The 23696-nt window shown below is 34.6% G+C and overlaps 1 protein-coding gene and 1 long non-coding RNA gene across 2 annotated transcripts; both read right to left on the bottom strand.

The window, feature by feature from the left end:
• Window positions 1-2172: 2172 nt before the first annotated feature.
• LOC122279917 lies at window positions 2173-5160 on the bottom strand. The gene is made up of 3 exons (XR_006229692.1): window positions 4901-5160; window positions 4676-4787; window positions 2173-2479 (listed from the first exon to the last, which is right to left on the bottom strand). It is a non-coding gene; the product is annotated as an uncharacterized LOC122279917 (long non-coding RNA).
• A 7993-nt stretch (window positions 5161-13153) lies between these two features.
• LOC122279915 (heavy metal-associated isoprenylated plant protein 16-like) lies at window positions 13154-14022 on the bottom strand. Its single transcript, XM_043090821.1, has 3 exons — window positions 13883-14022; window positions 13681-13789; window positions 13154-13561 (listed from the first exon to the last, which is right to left on the bottom strand). The coding sequence occupies exons 1-3, from the start codon at window positions 13886-13888 to the stop codon at window positions 13302-13304; spliced, it is 375 nt and encodes a 124-aa protein (XP_042946755.1). The 5' UTR covers window positions 13889-14022; the 3' UTR covers window positions 13154-13301.
• Window positions 14023-23696: the final 9674 nt, after the last annotated feature.

The following is a 23696-nucleotide window of genomic DNA, read 5'->3' as shown; positions in this document are numbered from 1 at the left end:
CTTGACAGATTTCATTGATAACGGTAGAATAAATACAACCAGAAATCATAACAACCGCCTAAATAATTGGACAACTAATAACAGTTAACTACCACATAACACCCACCAACATACTAGAAATAAACAATCGTGAACCCATATTTGCAGCACAAGACTCGGACAACACCAAGCCACAAACCTTACAGACTAACAGAATAACACTTGCGGATAAAATAACCAACTGGAAGGAAAAAAAAAAAAAAAAAAAAAAAAAAAGAACTGGAAAAATGAAATCTACTTACATGGGCCTTACATAACAGTGCCAACCCCAATAAGGCCAATTCCTATCCCATGCCCAAGCCCATTACATGATATAAGAAGTATGCAAAAGTAATTATATATAGCTGAACTAAGATGATCGAGCCATTCTACTCTTCATTCCCTACACCACACATTACATTTTATTTTAGAAAATGATGGTATGATTACTAAATATAACCATTAAATGTGTCAACTCATCTATTTTTATTTTTTTCTTAATAGTTAAGAAAGTGACTATGTAAATTTATATTTTTTCTATTTTTTTATAAAGGTTAAGGATGTTTTTAAAAAAAAAAACTCATTTGTATTGGTATACATATTTGGTGGGCACATTTGGTAGTTACCCTAGCATTATCCTTTTATTTATTTATTTTTGTTTTATTCTTGTTAAATTAAAGGAATTCTTCTACTCATCATCCATACACTATATATTTAATAGGAAAAATAAATAAATAAAGTATAGTGTGTGATGTAAGAGATGAAGAATAAGATTTTTCTTATTATAAATGATCGTACGCCATACTTCAATTAATTCCTTCGAGCAGAGCATTAATTTGTTTGTGCTCTTGCAGTACATTGAAGTTAATCATCCACAAGTAGAATTATCAGACACAACCTATATATGTTGTTCTTCGATCTATTTCATCATCTTCATATCATAAACCATCAAAATAAAGATTCAAAAAATGATATCTAAGAGGTCAGAAACTCAACAAACCAACGACTTTTATTGAAAACAAGCGATAATTCAATTCCAAATTTGCATGCTCACCCAGTGACCTCGGGAAAGCATTTGAAAAGAGAAAAACAAAAACTCATATGTTGAAATTACGTACTCAACTGCATGCTATCTAGATCTACTAATAAACGTACAGAAGTTACATGATGGAGCAAGGATTGGAGCTCTCATGGCAATCCCTGACCTCATAGATTGGATAGGAGTAGTAGGAAGGAACACCACCACCACCATAAGGCCACGCAATGCACTCTACTTTTGGTTCTTCTAATTTCTTCTCTTCCGCTACAGTAATTATATGTGCAAGTTCCACTTTCTTCCTGAGTAACGTTTGTAAGTTTCACTGTATCAATCATATCCTCTTTTACTTCTATTTGGTCATTTTCATCCCACTGCAAGAAATACATGTTTTACCAAGGGAGGATTTTGGTGGCAAAAGGCATGGCTTCCATGGGAAAAATGTTTTTTCCGGTGCGATAAGCTATCAATTCCCACGAAAATTTCAACTCATGGGAAAAAAATGTATTTCCCACGAGAAAAGTCGAGGGAAAAATATACGCAGCTCGCTGCAATCACTCTGTGAAGCCTGAAATTTATGTGATATTTACTACCATTTGCCATGAATTTAGCTAGGGGGTTATCTTGGAAACCGATGATGGAAATTACAATTTTCCCACAAAATCCGTTTGTGGGAAATGCTCAATTGTCGCACCTTTTTGCACCCAGATATATCGCCAGTAAAAGACTTTTCCATGAACTCGACCTGTAGGAAAAAGTGATTCTCTCGTTCCCACAGAATGGCCAATTTCCACAAGTGACAAGTCCATTTCGTGGGTAAAAGGCTTTTGCCCTAGATAAATGTTATGGAAAAAAAAACACTTTGCTTGGAAGCTTTACCCACGACTTGTTACCATCAATTAAAACAGAAATTTTTTTCTTGGAATTCTTTCCCCCATCCACCAATGTTGCCACTGTCGATCATCTGATTTATAACATTTTCAGGTCTTATAATTCAGATGACAGTGGCAACATTGGTTCAAAATGCTGGGAAAATCATGCAAGTTAATACAATGGGAAGAAATTCACCATCAACCCAATATAACATAATGGACGATAACCAATGCCTAACCATTTAGTGTGATGTAACAACATTCCAATAACTCCAATAAATAACTTCATTCCAATATGTCCCACTGTCAATCATATACAAATCAAGAATCTCTTTCTGCAAAGTGGGAAGTACAATATTAGGGAAGCCTACAAGTATAAACTGGTATTTTTCATATATTTGCCTCTAACTAAATATTTACAACAGAGTTGAACTAGACACATAGTTTGTAAGAATTCCATCCTGCTGAGGCAAGCTCCAATTCATCTCCCTAAATGTCTGAAACCACATATATAGCCTCTTCATCCACACATAAGTTTAATGCTGAGGGGTAACTGGGGAAACAGAACATTTACATTAATTAGCTTCAATTTAAGCAGGTTCTATAGTACTAGGACGCGCGCGCGCGCGCACACTCTTCAATGACCAAAATTCCCTTCCAGTTTTAGTCCCTACCCCTTTACTGGAACCATTGGCCTTTTCAGGAGATGACTAATGCTACCCTGGAACTTGCATACAATAAGACATGATATTTTTAACCTCCACATTCAGTGTTTTTTTTTAGACAATACTACAAAATAATGTAAACATAAAGGAGAAGATAACACCTCATGCTTAAAAACCACAACCCTCACCAAAATACATACCATCATCATGCCTTGTAGCTATGCACATGAATGTATGGTGTTTGCAAACTTCCCAAAAAAATGCTATTCAGTTATATAAACTAGCGTACTGCCACTTGTTCACATATAACTCCCCTAACACTTCCCATAATCCAAAATGTGCCTGCTTAGCTGACTTTATATTGATAACCTATGAAATAAAACCTCTAATCAGTGAACATATTTTAATGACAGAAACAACCTGTTGAAGCAAAAATTAGCGTATTTTTTTCTGTTTATCAAAATTATGTAATGCCACTTACAGAAACATTGAAACTTAAAACCCAAAAACCAATTGCATCGTTAAACTTTCAGTTCTAACTTTCCATTCTAATGCCTACTAAAAGGGTCCAAATAATATCCAAATCAATACTTCCAATTCAAAGCCTTCACTAAGTTTTCATGTAGCTTGACAAATTTCAAAACCTTCTACAGTTAGTTTGGGTACATGGACACAATAATTGAACACAAATCAGAGGAGCTAGATTTAAGAATACCTTCTTGTCTCTATTCCACTAATTTTTATTCCAAAATAATTAAAAACAAATCAGATGAGCAATATGTAAAGTATTGGAACAATGTGAAAACATCCTGAGACGTGCAAGCTCAGACACATGGGTTTGAAAAAATATATTTAGATATTAACAGATGTTCATGCACAGATGTTCAATGTACTTGGAGGAAAAAGAAATTTCAGAAGAAAATGAAAGAATAGGAAAATATTATCATTCTTAAATAATCTGAAGTTTCTGAAGTTCATTACATACAATATAAAGACATTGGTATTAAAACAACAATAGCTTAGAACATAGCAAATTACTTCATTTCAGTACACTGAAAGTAAATTTCCATGCATATTATGCCGCAGTCATCAATTCATCTTCAGTTATGTTTATACTACAAGAAATAGGAAAAGTTCAAAACAAAGGAAACGTAAAATCTGATGTAACCAAGCAAAAATAAAAAATAAAAAAAAGTAAAGAAAGGTAAAATGGCAGCAAGAGCAAATGAAACATCTATTCCCGATATTTTAAAAAAAGAGGTTGATTACAGCTCATAATTTTTCAATATTCTAATCCCCACATCAAAATCTAGAAAAAAAATGCAGTAGGTGGGGAAGGTGAGGAGACCAAGTATGTGTCAATAGTATGTGGGCATGTAATTGACTCATTGCTTTGTTTTAGAATCCTGTACCGTCATAAACTAATAAAGTTTTAGAACAAACTTGCTCAATGAAATATACAAGCAAGTCCTCTGAAAGTTCATAGTCACCAGACTGCAAACATGCTTCCATGGCATCCTTGTAAAGATTATCTTTCTTTGACAATGCAATAGACTGTTTCCATCTTCCTGCTTTCTTATAAATATAAGCAGAAACACGCCTCATCTCAAGAAGCTCATGGGAAAAAATGCCAGTTTTCGTTTCAAATGTAGAGCTTGAAAAAAAATAAAAAAACTCATGGAAAATGGCCAAATTTCTTATAATGTCCCCTTTTAAAGACGTTGATACCACGAACATCACATGCATTGGGCACCCATTAAAAACAGAAATGGAAAAAAAATATGTAATCTTCAGTATTAATAAAATGCTACAGTAACAGCCGTCGTTGATACATAGCACTGTCTACCCAAATTAATGGCTAGCTTGGATTAAACTCAAACTATTTCATCTCATTTTATCTCATATAATCATTACAATTTTTATAAATTTCCATATAAAATATAATAAATAATTTAATTTTTTTTAATTTTTTTAAAAAATAAATATTAAAAAATTATATTATAATAATATTTTATTTAACTTTTAAAAAAATATCTTATTTAATCTCATCTTATTTGATCCGTTGTATTTGATCCGTTACGTACCTGAAACGCCAACTGCAATCTTCAAGGCTTTGGTCCGGACTTTCCGTCCATCCAGCATACAACAGCAAAGGCAGTTGTGGCCATCCATGGACACCTTGATCAGCACCGTTTGCTGCATAAACCAATGCAACTTTATATTAGCTAGCAAAAACTACATACATCTTTTAATTGATCTGATTTTTCTCACATGCAGCACGTACTCCTAGCAAGCAATTTCCAATCTACCTTCATAATTGTCTTGGTTTTTCAGCTAAGATGATGAGTGTTGAGTATGGGACCAAAAGCCTCACGTATTTTTGGGAGAGAAATATGCACAGGGGTGCTTAAAAATTGAAATTAGACGGGTAGCTAGGGGAGATATTAACAATAATTTCTTCTTGTTTTGAGGTACTCATCTCAGCTGTTTGAGATACTACTATCATTTGTAAGTCTTAAGTCGTGGTACACCCATAGCAGGTGTAGCTCGAGGATGGCCCCAAATTATAAGGTCGAATAATTTTTTATTTAATTTTTATACCCTTAATTAATTTTTTTCAAAATTCACATCATCATTCAAATAAAATAAAAACTGCGTGAGAATTACTCGAAATCCATTTCTCGGTGACTTCTAACTTTTTCCTACAGGTCTCTTTCTATTCGAAAGGCTTGACCTATCATACAGGCAATTTCCTGCATGCTTTTGCGTTTTCCACACGGCTTCACCACGTGTCCATTCGGAGCACTCGTACGTCATCATTAAAATAATACCAAAGTTTACTTTTTAGCGACTTGACTATTCAACGTATATAGATTGATTCGATAGATCTACTTTAATTAATTATTAACTATTTCAAATATATTTAAAAAAAAAAAAAAAGTTGCTCTTAAGATTAGCTCTCATGAGTCAACAGAGAGAGAAAGACGTGACCAATTAAATAGCTTGTGGGACGGGAAATATAAAAATGGTTGGTCAAGGGAAATATATAAATGGTTGGGGAGACGATAAAATGTTGGACATTACGAATTAAAAGGTTGTTCCGATTGCTTTCTTCCTTAGGCTAGTCCTTTGTGGTGGTCGGATTATTAAAAAGTTTCCACAAAGACTTACAATATTGTATGTAACTTTGGCTGGCTACGTTAGGCCGCTGACGGGCCCGATGATTTAATTTTAAACCATCCCAAAGACCTGTAGGAATTTCCAATGTGAACGCACAAGGGAGACGTAAAGCTACCTAACAATAACTGTTTGGCATGAAGAGCACGTCGTGAGAGACATTTCACGTCCTAGGCACTTAGGTTTGGATTGGAGATGGTTTCACCTCATTTTAACTCATTTCATTTAATCATTATAATTTTTTCAAATTCTCATATAAAATATAATAAATAATTTAATTTTTTCAAATCTCAATTCAACTTTTTCCAAATCTCCAAAACAATAATAATAATATTTTATTTAACTTTTATCTTTCATTTAAAACTATCTCATATCATCTCATCTCCTACTCTAAACTTAGTAGCAAGTACTAGTACTTCTAGATCATCATTATTAAGGATAGGGATCACTATGTTACAAATGAAATTCAAACTAGATAGATTAGAGAAGATGTTGTGGCTTGACGTGATCTTTATGTTGCTGTTGTTAAGGAAAATCATAGTCAGCATGCAATATTGGAAGAAGAGGCAGGCATGATTGAGTGATTACAGACTTGTTTACGTGATGCTCCTTCCTTTTCGATGTTCCATGATCTGGTATCTCTTGTTCATTATTATTTATTTCATTTTTATTCTTTATTCTTTCCTTGTACAGAATATACTATTATTAAACTGTAATTGTATATATAAGTGAATATATGTTCTGATTTTGGTAAGTTGAACCAATACCACTTTATACAATTCTTTTATGGTACCAGAGCTTTTATAGCTCATGCTAAATCAAGTTCCTGTCTTGTTATCATTATCAATGGCTTCCGCTACTTCTACCGCTCCTTCGGTTTTCTCCCAACCGAACTTATCTCAATTGGTTTCGGTGAAGATAGACGATACCAATTATCTTAATTGGGTCTCTCAGCTGCTACCTGTTCTACGTAGCAATGATTTGCTCGGATTTGTGGATTGTTCTAAACCCTATCCTGATCAATTTCTTTGTGACTCTAAGGGAAAGTCTAGCAAGAATATTAATCCCAAATATGGTTTGTGGAATAAGAAGGACTAGTTTGTCCTAGAATACTACTATAACAAATAAAGTCCTTCCTTTTGTTTTTGGTATCACCTCTGCCAAACAATTGTAGGACTCTCTGGCCGAGTGATATGCTTCACACTCGACTGCTCATGTGTAGCGCCTTAAACACTAATTGCAAACGTTGCAACAAGGAAACAGGACATGCACCGATTATTTAGCTGCTGCCAAATCCCTTGCCGATCAGCTTGCAGTTTTTGGTAAGCCAAAAAGTGAGACTAATCTTCTCTCTTATGTGTTGAGTGGATTGAATTCAGCCTATAATCCTCTTGTCACGTATGTTTCATTTTCCTTGAGATACAGTCCAATGGGTTTTGATGACTTCCAATCAGAATTGCTTTCTTATGAAATAATGATTAACAAACAAGCCCATTTATCATCTATGGAGCAACCGACCTTTGCTATGGTTGCTGGCAAACATCCACGTGAGGGAGGACAGTGGATTACCAAACCAAATTTTCCTCCCAAAAATTCTCCAAGACAAGGTCCATCCAAGCCACACTTTTCCAAGTCCCGCCCGCACTCTGCTAAGGCACAAGGAGGGTCTTCGAATTTGGTGTCCAGTGGCAATGGCAACTTTTATCCTCACACTCCTTGTTAGATTTGTGGCAAAACAAGTCACCAAGCCTTGGACTGCTACCATCGCATGGATTACAGTTATCAGGGACACCATCCACCTACTCAACTTGCTGCAATGGTTACTCAAAGCAACAATATTTTGATAAGTCCAACATGTGGTATGTTGATTCGGGGGCAAACCAATATATTACCAATGAAGTTGCCAATTTGTCTTTGCAGGAAACTTACACTGGTGACGATTTGGTGGCTGTAGGTAACGGATCTAGTCTCTCCATTTCAAATATCAGTTCATTCTCTATCCAAAATCCTCAAAAAAAAACTTCTCGTTCAAGATGTGTTACATTTTCCTAATGCCATGATTAACTTACTCTCTATAAATAAACTCTACGTGGATAACAATTGTTATCCACATATAAATTCAAGGACAAAACAACAAGAAAAGGCTCTGGAGGGAAGAAGTGAAGGTGGCTTCTATCCTATCACGTTGAATAAAATTTCTCTCAATAACTACTGTGCACGTGTAGCTCTCTTTGGGGTCAAAACCTCTCTTGATGTTTGGCATGCTCAACTTGGCCATCCTTCTCCACAAGTGACCAACCAAATCATCTCCTCCTTCAAGCTTCCAATTGCCGGCTCCCTCTCTCAAGATTCTATTTGTCCTTCTTGTCAATAAGGGAAAAGTAAACAACTACCGTTTACTTAGTCTAGTAGAGTGTCTGTTAATCATTTGGATCTTATTCATTCTGATGTTTAGGTTTCTCCTATTCCTTCTTCAAGTGGTTTTCAGTACTATGTTATTTTTATTGATAATTATTCATGTTTTACTTGGATGTATCCTATTTTCACGAAATCAAAAGTTTTTAGTTGCTTTGTCAAATTTAAACTATTAGTGGAAAATATTTTCTCTTGCAAAATTAAACAATTTCATTCAAATAATGATGGAGAATATACTTCAAATCAATTCATTTCCTTTCTCAATTCCAATGGTATTCTCCATCAGCTCACGGTCCATAAACATCTCAACAAAAAGAAGTTTCTGAACGAAAACATTGCCATATTATGGAAATTGGATTATCCTTATTGGCTCAATCCAACATTCCAAAACAATTTTGGGTTGATACTTTTTTTCCACTGCCATATTTCTCATTAATCGTCTTTTAACTCCAGTTTTACATTCTGACTCTCCTTACAGTCTCCTCTTCAAAAGTTCACCTGATTACTCTAAACTAAAATCCTTTGGGTGTGCTTGTTACCCTCTTCTTAGACCCTATAATACAAACAAGTTCACCTTCCGTAATAAACAGTGCATCTTCATAGGTCATTCATCCAATCATAGAGGTTATCATTGCTTTGATCCCATTTCAAAGAGAGTGTATTTATCATGGCATGTAGTGTTTGATGAGAAATTGCGTCCCTTGTCACTCGTTCACTAGAGGATTGTTCACCCATTGCAAGTCCAAGATTTCCTCCACGCAGCTCATTCAATTAGCTCAAAATCTGGCCACACGTAGCTCCTCTACTTTGCCTCAAAATTAGGTACCATCTTCCATGTTTATTCTCGGGCCCTCATCGTCACAATCCACCAAATCCACATCTCCTCCAATTGGAGAGTTTGACCAAAATCCTCCCACCGCTTCACCTTTTTCTTCTCATGTGCATGAGTCATGCTCCAATATTTTAGCCTCTCCACATAGCATGCCTATTTTAGAAGACTCTACCCACACTCACTCGATCACCTCTCCCACCGAATCCTCATTCACAGATTCTTCTCAACCTTCCACCTCACCAACATTACCTCTCATTAATTCCCTTCCTTCCTCCAACCAGATTGTGACAAGATCACAAACTGGTTCTTCACGACCCAAACAATTCTCGAACTTTGTTACCCACTACTCTACTCGCCATCCCATATCTATCTTGGCCACAATTCCTTTATCTAAAGAACCACAAAATTTTTCACAAGCAATAGTTTATGCACAGTGGAAAAAAGGCAATGGATGAGGAATATGTTGTTTTGCTTGCCAATAATACATGGACCCTTTGTCCTCAGCTTATCGATCACATTGTCATTGACACTAAGTGAGTCTATAAGACTAAATAAAATGAGGATGGTTCCCTTGATCGTCGCAAAGCACGATTAGTGGCTAAGGGATTTAATCAAATTAGTGGCATTGATTTTTTTGAGACTTTTAGTCCTGTTATCAAACCTGTCATTGTTCGAATTGTTTAGACTCTTGCCATACATTTTGGATGGGATATCAAACAATTGGATGTGTCCAATGCCTTCCTTCATGGTACTCTTGACAAAGAAGTTTACATTTCTCAACCTCAAGGTTATGTTGATCCACAACATCCAAATTATGTCTATCGACTTAATAAGGAACTTTATAGATTAAAACAGGCTCCTAGAGGCTAGAGCTTGGTTTAATTGATTATCTCAATACCTTTTGGAGCTTGGATTTTTGGGATCCTCAGTTGATCACTCTATTTTTACTTACCACAAATCTGATATGCATATTTTCATTTTGGTGTACATGGATGGTATTCTTGTCACAGGATCACATAACTTGTTCATTGCCTCCTTGATACAATAATTAAAGTCTGACTTCACCTTGAAAGATCTCGGGTCTCTCCATTACTTTCTTGGAATTCAGGTCACCTGTGATTCTCACAGCTTGCATCTCCGTCAATCCAAGTACATCTTGGACATTCTAGACCATGCTCATATGGTTGGAGCCAAGCCTTATTTTGCACCATGTACTTCAGGTTCGAAACTTGCTTCTTCTAGTGATGATCCTCTTCCTCATGCCACTGAATATCGTCAGATTGTGGGAGTTCTCCAATTTTGCACCCTTACACGCTCGAAAATTGCTTATTCTATCAATCAACATCTTTGTTAGCATCTTCATGCCCCTATTACTATACATTGGACCTCTGCCAAACGGGTTCATCGTTATCTTAAAGGTATCGTTGATCATGGTCTTCCTTTCACCAAGAGGAGTCTTTACTTACAAGCTTTTAGTGATTCTGATTAGGTGGGTGATCCAGATGACCATCGATCCACCATAGGCTTTTGTACTTTCGTAGGCCCTTGTTTAATTTCATGGTGTGCTAAAAAGCAATCGGTCATTGCTCGCTCAAGTACTGAGGCCGAATATAGGTCATTGGCAATGACTGTTGCTGAACTCTATTGGATTCGGATGGTTCTCAAAGATTTACATGTTCCTCTTCCTCGAGTTCCTACTATTTGGTGCACAATAATTTGGGTGCCCTTATGCTTGCCTCAAACCCTGTGTTTCACACTCGTACTAAGCATATGGAGGTGGATGTTCATTTCATTCGGGAAAAGGTTCTTAATAAGGTTGTTGTTGTTAAGTTTCTTTCTACTATGACTAGATTCCAAATGTTTTCACAAAAGGGCTTACGTCTTCTCAGTTTCTCTTTCTCAAGAACAAGCTCATGGTTCGTCTCCCCCCCATTCGCTTGCGGGGGGATGTTAAGGAAAGTCATAGTGAGCATGCTATATTGGAAGAAGAGGCATGCGTGTTTGAGTGATTACAGACTTGTTTACGAGATGCTCCTTCCTTTTTAGTGTTCCATGATCTGCTACCTCCTATTCATTATTATTTCTTTCCTTTTTATTCTTTATTCTTTCCTTGTACAAAATATACTATCATTAAGTTGTAATCGTATATATAAGTGAATATATGTTCTGGTCTTGGTAAGTTGAAGCAATACCACTTTATAGAATTCTTTCAGCTATTCGGCAATTATCATTTGAACTTGTATTTAATCTTTTGTAAATCTTATCTCCTGTAAGAACACATAGATCTTCCTCTTATCTCTTGTAACAATTTCGGATATATATATCTATGAATGAGAATATACACGTCTCTGGTAAGTAAATCTAAGCAGTTTCAATTCTTTCATGGTGTCAAAGCCTTCTATAGCTAACGCTTCTGTCGATCCTATGGTTGCCACTACGGATTCTTCATTTTCTTTCGCTGCATTTCATTTTCTATAGCTTAACTTTTGATTTTTGCTGAGAAATATATTAATTAATCGAGATTAATGAAGTATAGAATATATATTGTGATTGGTTGAGGAAAAAAAAAATTCAAATTGGGTTTACATCTGTGGGTGTTCGATCGTAAGTTGTTTTATTTTCTGGGTTTTTAATGATCTGCATCATGCATGCACGCACACGTCACTCGTTGCATGCCATCATTTAGTAGTTGATTTATCATCTCAGCCAGATTCTTGATCCATGCATGAACAGTTTGATGCTCTGCTTAATTCTACTAATAATTGGTAGTAATTTACCCCCTCTCTCTCTAGTAGTTGGTCGAATTTTCTTTTAAAGAAAAAAGGTAATTTCCTCTGGGTTGGGCTTGCACCTTAGGAGTTGAGTGTAAAAATCCATCAAAATCTTCTTTCTCTATAAGTTTGAGAATCGAGTTTGTCACCTTTTCTTTCTGTTCTTCTCGACTCTTGATTAAATAATTGTTGCAGCTTCTCAATTTTTTCCTTATTTAAATTCAATCAGTAAGAAATTTTAAAGATCCATATTGAAGGAATTCATGATGTATCTATAAATTAATTACTAGTGTTTAGGAATTAATATTCCAAACCGAAAAGGCGAAAATTAAATTTCAAACTTGTCTGTTTTTTCAATAATGTTAAAAATAATAATTTTTTAGGAGTTTTTAACATTTTGTCAGCAATGAAATTGGAACGATTACTCTTCTCCATACACTTAAACAGCATACGTGAAAAGGCCCAGATAAAAGGGTCTAAATTAATATTTTTTTAAACATGTTTATTGAGCTAAGTTGATTTTTTTATAAAGAGTAATAAATTAAGATGATAGAGTGAATTTTGTTAGGTCTATCTAAAATGAGTTTAAATGTATTTAGATGTTAAGATAAATTTAAATATATTTATGAAAATTTGAAAAAAGTTATAGGTCATGCGTGTAAAGAGGTATTGAATTAAAATAAATTATAGGTCTCACGTATAAAAAAATTTCGAGTTGAGATGAGTTTAATAATTTAAGAATTTGATATTTAAATATTACATTTAATTTAGAAAAATTCTGAATGTCAGTCCTATACTTTTTTATACTATTTAAATATATAATTTTACTCTTTTATCTTCTTTTATTTTACATTTTAAAAATTTTAATATATTAAATATGAGGCTATTGTATAGCATATCTCTTTAATTTAAAATTAGACTGAACAGATCATATAAACTCGACCTTAGTGGTTGTAAATTATTTGGAGTCCAATCATCATCCCTCCACGGTTCCGTCTTGGCTCCTGATTCCATCCAAAAAGATAGATATAGAAGTTTCGAAGACTTTCAGTTGACTCTTGTATATAACTTGTGGCATCGGCCGGGGGTGGTCATCCAGGTCCAATCAGTAAACAGATCTATATTTACCCATTTCTTCTTCTTTTTTTAATTTTAATTTTTATCCTATATTCAACCATTTCAAACATGCAGTTTTTTGGTTGACGTAGAGATCGGGTTGGATCGTAAATTTCTGTTTCGTAATTTTATTTTATTTTTAATTGCAAACCAGACTAAGCAATTCCTTTCAGCAGAGCATTAACTCGTTCGTCATCTTGTAGTACTGAAGTACGATCAGAAGAAAAGATTCCAAAAATGATAATCAGAGGTGAGAAACTGAACACCATCGATTTATATCAATATAGAACAGAATCATGATGGCAGATTTGCATCGCACACCTCGAGAAAGCATTTGAAAAGATAAAAAAACACAAGTACTTATGCACTTATATTATTGAAATTTTCTCCACTGCTAGCTCAGTAATATGTAATCCCTGGCAGCGCATAGAGTGGATAGGAGTAGGAAGGCGTATAATTATAAGGCAACGACAGGTATTCTATTTTCGGTTCTTTCTTCTCCTCTTTCTTCTCTTCTTTCTTCTCTTCTGCCACAGTAATTATGTCTGCATGCCCCACTTTCTTCCTGAGTAACTTTGTAAGCTTCACCGTATCAATCCCATCCCCTTTTACTTCTATTTGGTCCTTTTCGTCTCCTTTTAAAGATACCGCTACTACCCCTGAACATCACATATATATGTACACCCATCAAAAAAAAAATTGGAAAAATATATTGTAATTTTCAGTAGTCATAAAATTTTAATATCTTATATCGACCCAAAATTTTGTATTTCGTTACCTGAAACGCCGACTGCAATCTTCAAGGCTTTGGAGCGGACTTTTTCTCCGTCCAGCTCACCAAAAAAGGACTTGTGGCCATCCATGGACACCTTTATCACCACCGTTTGCTGCAAAAAAAGCCAAATCAACTTAATTTCAACCAGCAAAAAACTTTACAGTACTGAATTTGTTTGCTATGAATGATGAGTCGATTCCGATACCTTCATGATTGTGTTGGTTTTTCAGCTAATATCGATGATGGGTATTGAGTATAGGACCAGAACAAGCCTGATCACGTTCTTTTAGGATCAGAGAAAGGAACTGAAGGTAGCTTGGAAGGGGAGAGAGAGTATTTCTTGTTGTTTTGAGGTACTCGGATGTTTGAGATATGCTGCCATTTATAGGTCTCTCTCTTCGGAGACTTGACATGTCCAACAGTCTATACTTAGCCTGCATAACTTTTTTGCGTTTTCTACGATGATGCACCTCGGGGCCCCCGCGGCAACGCGGAAGACGACTTCTACATGACTTTAATAGAAAAGTCAAAAGTGATTTTCTTTTCTTTTTTTAGATAAATAAACGTGCATTAATATAAAAACAAACATAGAGTTGGTAGATACTACAAAAGTGACTTTAATACAAAAGAGGCTTTATTTAGACGAATAATACATTTATGTCTATTTTTATTTTTATTATTTTTAGTCACGAACACATTATATATTATTTTATGAATCGATCTTTAAAATAAAGCACATCAACTAGTGATATGTTGGACTATTAAAATTTAACCTATCATATGAATTTATACAAATTTGTAGATTTAATTTATAAATTCTCTTTATGGATGTAACATTTTTCTTAGAATTGGTTTGGATACTAAAAATATTTCAAAAGGAAAATCATATATGCCATAGTACCGTCTCACTTTTATTCTATTATATAAAATAGGACACATTTATTATCATTAAATGATACTTTATTGAGTGATTCTTTATTATTTATTGAGGATAAATATTATTATATCTTACATAGTGGGATAAGAGTGTATTATATAATATTACTTATTTCAAAATATCTATTAATAGTAATGAAATAATTTGAGTTGAATACGTTTTTATTAAATTTTGATAAATGAGAGATTAAAAAAAATCGCATAAAAATATTAAAAAGTTAAAAATTGTTTAAAAATTATTTTTAATATTATTTTTGTTTTAAAATTGAAAATATTGAATTATTTTTTATGTTTTAGTTGAAAATTTGAAAAAATTATAATGATTAGATAAAAAAAATTAAATATTTAAAATCAAAAAAATATTTTATGTTCCAATGATACTTGAAAATGAAATATTTAAAAAAATGTCTAAAAATAACAAATAACAGTTGCATTTTCGAACACGTCTCTGTTTGGTCACTGAGAATTCTCAAATGAAAATTTTGAATTTTAAGATTAAATATTAAAATATTATATTTATATTATTATTATTATTTTAAGATTTGAAAAAGTAAAAAGAAAGTTAAATTATTTATTATATTTAATATAAAGATTTGATAAAATTATAATAATAAGACAAAAATTTTATATTTAAAATAAAAATTTTATACAGTGAAACAATACCTTAGTAAAAATAAGAAAATTTTTATAAGTCGACAAAGACACAATGAAGTGATGGTAAAAAATGGCAACGTTGAAAAGGAAAGACAGACAGCGACGCACGTCCCAACTTGAAGGACTCTATTTCTCAATTAATAATTGATACTAACAACTTGAAGGTTCCGAATCTTCCGACTGCTTTCAGGCCTCCTTCAGAATAGTCGTTTGAGGTGGCTTTCACAGAGACCATCGTGAATCTTTGGCCACATCAGAACAAATCAACACACAGTGTCCGTTGACTGACTGACTCCATTTAATTTTAGAGTAACGTTGCTATTTATTTTAATTCTCTCGTCCTTTTATCATCATATAATATAATGTTAAATTATGTTTTATTTATAAATTTATTATCTAATATTATATTATAAAATAAAATGATAAGAATTAAAATGATGAATAAATTTGTTTTAATTTTAAGAAAAATACTTCTCCCAAGATTGTGGCCAGCCATTGATTTTTTATTTTGATTTTTTTATTTAAGTAAATATTTTTTAATGAATTTATGATTTTTATATATTTTTTTAAAAATATTTAATGAGTTTAAAAAAATGTTTGATAATAAATTTTTTTTTTTCAAAAAAAGACTAATTTTTTAATCTATTCGGTGACTCTCTCTTTAGCCTCCAAGAGTAGCACCACCCTAATTTTAAACCATGATCGGCAGGAATTTTCAAAGTGAAAATTACGAACTATTGAGGCCTAAAGCCACCTAACTACTTGGCACGAACAGGGTGTGAGAAACACATCACCTCGAGCAAGGCAAGTTGCAACCTCTGTACTTCGTTTAAGATGATTTTTGTTTTCTGGCAAAGTTTGTCGGGAACGAAGAAAGTGATTGATCAACAAAAGATAAGATCCAGAAGAGGAGATAAGATCTGGATCCATGAACACGTTGATGCTCTATTTCTGGCTCAATAATAATTTTCCACACCTTTTTCTCTGAAGTTGATGGTCGAAGTCTTTTTTGTAAAGAATTTTCGTTCAGGTTAGGCATGTAAAAACGCGTTGACTCGTTGAGTGCAAAATTCGATCAAAATCGTCACTCTCTAACAAGGTTTGAAACTTACCTGTGATGAATGATTTTGCAGTCGTTGTCTTGAGTTTTTTTTTTTTTTTTTTTTTTTTTAAATTGTTTTGTTTTTGTAGAAAAATAGAGGAACAAAATGGACGAAATTGAACATAAAATTGGCAATATGATGACACTCCTGTGAGGATATTTGTCTCACAAGTTAGTGATAGACAAAGAGAATTAAGTAAGTAAAATTATGCACCAATAATCCCTATTTATAGGCCATAATGCACCGGTTGGCAAATAGCACAACCATTAGTAACTCAATGGTTGTTAAATGACACAACCTTTTGATTAAATCAAAATGTTGTGTCTTTTAACACTTCATTAGTCACGTAACCCAAAGGGTTGTGCCTCTTAACACTTCCTTAAACATCACCCCTTATGGGAACCATCACCATGAAGAGGGTGTCATTCCAAGAGAAACACCGTTTGGTGATCACACCCCTTAGAATTACAATTTTGTCCTAGTGCTTGCCACTTTTTGGGATCCATGTTAATGGGAGAATAATGGTTGAAAACTAGAGATGGATAATAAGCCTGAAGTTTTGGAGACAGTGCTAAGAGCACTCCCAATAAATTTTTCATCTTATCCTTTAAAATACATCACTAAATCTCACTTTTTCTATTTTACATACTGATTTTTACAATACATCATACATCAGCTTATCTATTTTTTCTTCATATCATTTTAATATTATACTTTTTAATATTTTATAAGAGAAAAAATACAATAAAAGAAATTAATTTTAAAGAAAAAGTACAAGAAAAGATAGAAAACAATTAAAATATATTTACATTTGTGTACAGTTGTTTCTACATCTAGAGGCAACACTGTACACAGATGTAAAATAGAAAAAAAATAAAGCATCCGTTGGATGCATGTTTTAGACTATTTTTCTTTAAATTTTACATAATAATAAGTTTTACAAAACTCATTGTGAGTGCTCTAAAAGGTCGTGGATTTGCAATTAAAACAGAGCAAACCGTCTCTGTTTTTAACTATTTTGATAATTATTTCCTCCGTTTTGAGATTGTGTTCGTTCTGGTACTTTTCTTGAACTTTGTTTTGATGCTTCTATTGCTAGGTTGTGCTGGGAATTGGGCTAGGCACAACATAAACGCAAGGTCCAGCAATCCAAGCGCACTAGGAGCATAGTCATTTTTTGGTCAAATTTTAATTAGAGAATTCACTTTTTTAAAACAACATGTTTCGTACAGTATGTTTAATACAACATATTAGAACAAAGTATTAATAAAGAACAAATAGCATGCATGCTACATGAATAAGAGCAACCATGTTCTCTACTCTAAAGGTCCATATTCTCCAAAATAGAGTAATACAGCATGTTAAAACAGAATTACAGTCTTGTTAATACAGCATGTTAAAACAGAATACTAATAAATAAACAAACAACATGCATGCCAAATGAATAAGAGTAACCTCATTCACTCCCTTAAAGAACAACATTATTTAAATTTGCAGCACGTTAACCTTAAATATCAGCCAAGTATTTAAATTTTTTCCCATAGGACTCATAATTGTTTGTTTTTTATTTACAGCATGCATAAGACAGAAAGCCCAAACTCAAATGGTTGCAAAACCTTACATTTGTGAAAACTATCAAAATAAAAAGGTGGTCATTCTAGTTTGGATTACACTCCCATATCGATCTAGCCCCATTGACAACACTTGTGCTTTTTACATTTCGAATAATAATTAGAATAATCATCACAACCTTATACTAGACATGCAGCCCTAACAATAATCCTAAATCAACACCAAGTACTGCAAAGGAAAAATGTAGAACATTTATGGCAGGGTAAATGAAATAGGTATAGAAATTAGAAGAGAATTAGATAAGCCATTATCACAAAACAGTTGTAGAACAATAGAATGGGAAAAAAAATCAACACAACGAAATTTACATAGGAGGAAGAAAGAGTGGCTGAACTCGAACTCAAAATAAGAACCAGGTATCCCATTTAATAATTCAACATATAATGGCAAAAGATCACGTCACAGTCTTAAATAACAGTGGCTAAACTCGAACTTAGACAACATAAAACAACAAAATTACCAAAATTGTCAACAATTACTAAAATTACATAGGCACAGGAAGAGGTTTCCATCCCTTATAGAATCATCACAACAAGTATCCCATTCAATTCACAGTGAACATTTGAATCATAGTGGCTCAACAAAGATTACATAGGTTTGAATCTAATCCAACCAACATAGAGTGGCAGTGCCTTAACATCAAAGCACCACATCATCACAACATAGAGTCTAAAATAGAAACACTAAATTACAGTAGCAACTGAGGCATAGAACCATCGAGAGCCACATATCAGGAAATAGAAAATACACAAAATCTCATAGCCTCAAAATCTCACAGATTTATATCATGAAAGCATCACAACATCACAACATAGAGGCTACAACATAAGAAAAACTCTGTAGGGCCAACGTGGTTGGCTTCATCACTTTAATGAAACATGGCGTGTTGTGTTTTTGAGCTGGATAAATGAAAATGTGATCCGGAGAGGATTGCATTTAAACAATCGGTACTGCATTTCATGACCAAAAAATTCTAAAACACATCATTTCACCCCCAAGATTTTTCATGCCCCAAATCAAACATGATTTCCCTAAGTCCCTTCCCCATGAGACACCGCAATCGATCTGCTTCCCTTTCCCTGTTGCCACCTACAGGAATCGAGGTCACCGCCCCCCATACGCCTCATCCCCGCGAGGTTTCCGCCTCAAATAGCCTCATCCACCTACTAAAACCAAGGTCCTTGCCCCTGACACTACATTTCAATGTTGATTGTTACCATGACTGGCATTTATGATCTTATAACTTTCATCCTCTCATTTCCAATTAGCTCCACGTTAATTTGTGACGACAAAGAGAAGCCTTAATTGTTAACGATTGGTACCTTTGTTTTTTTTTTCTATATTTTATAGGAACACAAGGTCAGAATCTTGCCCATTTTGCCAAGGAAGTTTAAAGAGAATGAATTCAGGAGGCTTGTGCATTCTAAAATGCAGTAGTGATATGGTTGATACTCAAATTGTGTTTGAGGATATGTTGTACTTCAATCTTTACATAAAGAACCTACTTAGGGAATCCTAGATGCTCTATTCTAATGTACTATGAGTACTTGTAGGAAGAATGATGCACATCAAGAAAAAGAAACTATTAACCACCACTTGTAAAGTGTTTGGTGAGATTTTCACGGAGAAAATTTTATTTCTAACTTGATATTAAAGACCCACTTATTAATTTCAAGATTGCACTTTTTTCATCATGTGGATTTTTTTGTTTTGTTTTGTGCTTTTATTTTTCAAGATCCCATAAGCGGTTGGTGCTGTCTCTTGTGATTTCCGGCGTTATACTCATTTGCATAGCAAACATTTTCTGACTTAATCTCACTTTTTTTTGAATGGTTGATGGTCATTTATTTTTGTAAGTAGAGCCCTATTTCATTGCAATACAAGCAGGAAGTAGCTTGTTCGTGAGAGGCATGCAACGACGAGAGACTAAAGGTAGTGCTTTAAGATATAGAAAAGCAATTCGTCTTGGAACGACTAACCACGAGAGATATTCATGGAGATCGGTTTTATTAGATTTAAATATATGTTTCAATCTTGGATGTTATTTTGATTTCCCTATCAATCAACTTAATGCGAAGCATCCCTACACCTGCATTTAGAACTTACAGGCTTTATGATCATGACCAATTTAACAATTAAAGCTTCTAGCAGGCCATGTTACCGATACTTAATGATCTAACATTCTAAATTGTGAACAAAACTTCTGGCATAATATTTATGATGGTATTCTGTCACACATATTTCCAACTACAAGCCCAACTTTGGACATTATAGTAAGGAGTACATAAAATTGATTGCATGTAGCGGAATTGAAAACATAAACATCATAATCACAAAATCTCAAAACCATAATGAGAGCCAAAAATCAAGCATCACAAAAAATACACAAAGGAAAAAATTATATAGTTGCTCACCGAGTATCTTTTCCCTCAATGTATTTCAAAATCTACAGGAAAATCTCATATTTGTGAAACCTTAGAGAAGCTCACAGATATAGAGATAAAAATACGAAATCCAAAAGAACAACATTGGCCAGGGTTTTCAATTTGCATCTCACAAAGATAAAATCAATACATATCACAAAGAAGCCTCAAGCTTAGAGCCATGACAAAAACTGAGAGAGATTTCAAGTGTGTCATGGTATTGTGCGAGAGAGAAGGACAGAGACTTACCAAAGGTGCCAATCAGAGGGTGACCATGTTACGGGTCAAGCCCCGTAATTGTCTGTTACGCTGGGCCGCAAATGATTGAAACGTGATGCTCTCATGGCTATTAGGCCCACTGCCTTAATTTCGTATTCCTTCAATTGAATTAGTCAATTGCAAATAACCAATCTGATACTAGAAGTTGTTGGTCTACAGATTATCGTGTGGAGTCATTTGGTCGTGTCTTAATTTTCAGTCTGTTATTTAATTCCAAGTGTTTCGGCAGCATGTGCTAGTCAGTTATTTAATTCCCTGTAAGTAGGCAATTATTTTGCCAAGTCAGTAGAGTAATTTGTCTATAAATATTGTTTGCATCAATGAAAAAAGTAGAATTATTCAAGCCAACAGATATCTGGGAGAGTAATTTCTCGAACAGATCAATTCACTATCCATTCTATTAATTTCTTATTTTCTATCCTAACATTGGTATCAAGAGTTGGTGCATCCATGGCTGAAGGTAATGTCAGTACTCGTTACTCCCAGTTAGCCAACTCATTAGCCACTTTAAAGCAGGTCCAGGAGATGCATGAAAAACAGCAAGCACACTTGCAACAAACTGTGGAAGGATTAGCACAACAAGTGAAAGTAGTGGCTTCTAATTTAGAACTAATGTTGAAGCATGAAGGCAAGAAAGTGGAAGCTAAACCCAATGCCAAGATGGTCACACACTCATTGAATCCTCTATTTGAAGATACTAGTGGCATTCAAACCAAAACCATTTGCTTGGAGTTTCCCACATTTGATGGAGCTAACCCTAACGAGTGGTTGTATCAAGCCAATCAATTTTTTAAATACCATCAACCACATCCAAAGCATCGTGTTTTATTAGCTTCCATTCATATGGAAGGCAAAGTCTTGACATGGTTCCAAGAACTAGAAGCGGCTAGTGCATTCACAAATTGGAAAGTCTTTGAACATGACTTGCTAACTTATTTTGGGCCATCCATTTATGAAGATGCCATGGAAGCCCTCACTAAGCTCTGACAAACAACAACGGTGGAAGCTTACAAGTCCGAATTTGAGCATCTTTCTAATCAACTCTATGGATTAGTTGAATCTTGCAAACTTAGTTGTTTCTTAGGTGGATTACGTGAAGATATTCGCTATATGGTGCGCATGATGAGGCCAACTTCATTATTGACTGCTTTTGGCATCACTAAGATGCAAGAAGAAAATGTGGCAACACTAAAGCGAATTGTTTGCATTCCAATGGGTTCTCCTAAACCCCAATTGGCTCTTCCCGAGCCAACAACCAAGACATCGGCTCCCATTCAACATTTATCTTCAACCCAAATGAAAGAAAGAAAAGACAAGAGATTGTGTTATTACTATAATGACAAGTGAGGCCCTAGCCACGATTGCAAATCCATCAAGCTTTTCATTATAGAATGGGAAGATTCCGATGAGGAGGATGCGGTCCCATGCCTTACCAAACTTCTGGAAGTAGGAGGGACGAGTTCAAAGCTTATAAGCTTGGAACCCGATGCCAAAGAACCTGGACTAGCAATCTCCACCCATGCTCTTGTTGGTTCTCCAAACCTCTATTCGTGGTGTACGAATTGTCGTGTTGATCGACACCGAAAGCACCCCCAATTTTGTGGATCCCTCAATTGTAACCAAAGCACAATTATCTCTATGCCATACACCGGGGTTAACAGTCAAGGTAGCAAATGGAGAAACTGTCCACAGTGAAAGACTTACGCAATCTGAAGCTTTTCAGATGCAAGGTATTCACTTTCGCATAGAAGTTTTTGTCCTTGCCTTGGTTGGTTGTGATGTGGTCTTAGGTGTTCAATGGCTAAAAACTTTTGGGCCTATTCTTTGGAATTTTTCAAAGTTATCTATGGACTTTACTTACAAGGGCAGCAAGGTAGGGCTCCAAGGCCTTACTCCTTCTACATTCTCAATGGTGGAAGGTGACGACTTCAGGAAGGCGGCTAAAATGGATAAAAGAGGTATGGTGTTACACTTAATTGAGAGTCCTAATTTCCCCACCACTACTACTCAAATTCACCCAAAACTCCAGCCTCTTCTAAACACCTTTGAATTTGTTTTTTAGACTCCTACTAGTTTACCACCAACCCGCACTCATGATCACCATATTGATCTCTATGAAGGAACCAAACCAATTTTCACTAGGCCTTACCATTACCCATATTTTTAGAAAACTAAAATTGAAAAATTAATCATAGAAATGCTCACTACCGGAGTTATTCGACCCAGCCAAAGTCGATTTGCATCACCCATTTTATTGGTACGTAAACAATATGGAAGTTGGAGATTGTGTGTCGATTATAGGGCTCTAAATAAAGAGACTATTAAAGCCAAATTTCCAATTCCTATTGTAGACGAACTACTTGATGATTTACACGGAGCCATCATTTTTTCCAAACTTGACATTCGTTCGCGATACCATCAAATTAGAGTTTTTCCTAATGATTTTTCAAAAATAGCTTTCCGCACCCATGATGGCCATTATGAATTCTTAGTTATGTCATTCGGCTTGACTATCGCTCTCGCTACCTTTCAAAGTTTAATGAATTGCATTTTCCGCCCTATCTTCGTAAGTTCCTTTTGTTTTTTGTTTTTAATGATATTTTAGTCTATAGTAAAACTATGGAGGAACATATTCATCACTTGAAACTTGTGCTTGAGACCTTGTGGCAAAATCAACTCTATGCTAAACTTTCAAAGTGTAGTTTTGGTTGCAATGAAATTAATTACTTTGGTCATCTCATTTTTAAAGAAGGTGTGCAGGCCGATCCATCCAAAATAGAGTCTATGCTCAATTGGCCTTTTCCTAATACTCTAAAGTCACTTCGTGGCTTCTTAGGACTTACGAGATATTATCAAAAATTCATTAAAAATTATGGCATCATTGCAGCCCCATTAACAACCTTACTTCATACGAACAATTTCACTTGGTCAGATGAAGCCAAATTCTCATTTCAGGACCTCAAAAGGGATGTAACATCACCTCATGTTTTAG

Source organism: Carya illinoinensis, chromosome 10 (genome assembly GCF_018687715.1).
Source record: "Carya illinoinensis cultivar Pawnee chromosome 10, C.illinoinensisPawnee_v1, whole genome shotgun sequence".
Lineage (NCBI taxonomy): Eukaryota > Viridiplantae > Streptophyta > Magnoliopsida > Fagales > Juglandaceae > Carya > Carya illinoinensis.
Note: the sequence above shows the minus strand (reverse complement) of the source record. Positions and strands in the feature narration are given on the sequence as shown.

Bases quoted from the DNA above. Each gene is read 5' to 3' on its own strand.
- LOC122279915 (XM_043090821.1), bottom strand. The intron at 13,562-13,680 runs GTAACGAAATAC...TGTGATGTTCAG, and splicing joins GATTGCAGTCGGCGTTTCAG to GGGTAGTAGCGGTATCTTTA.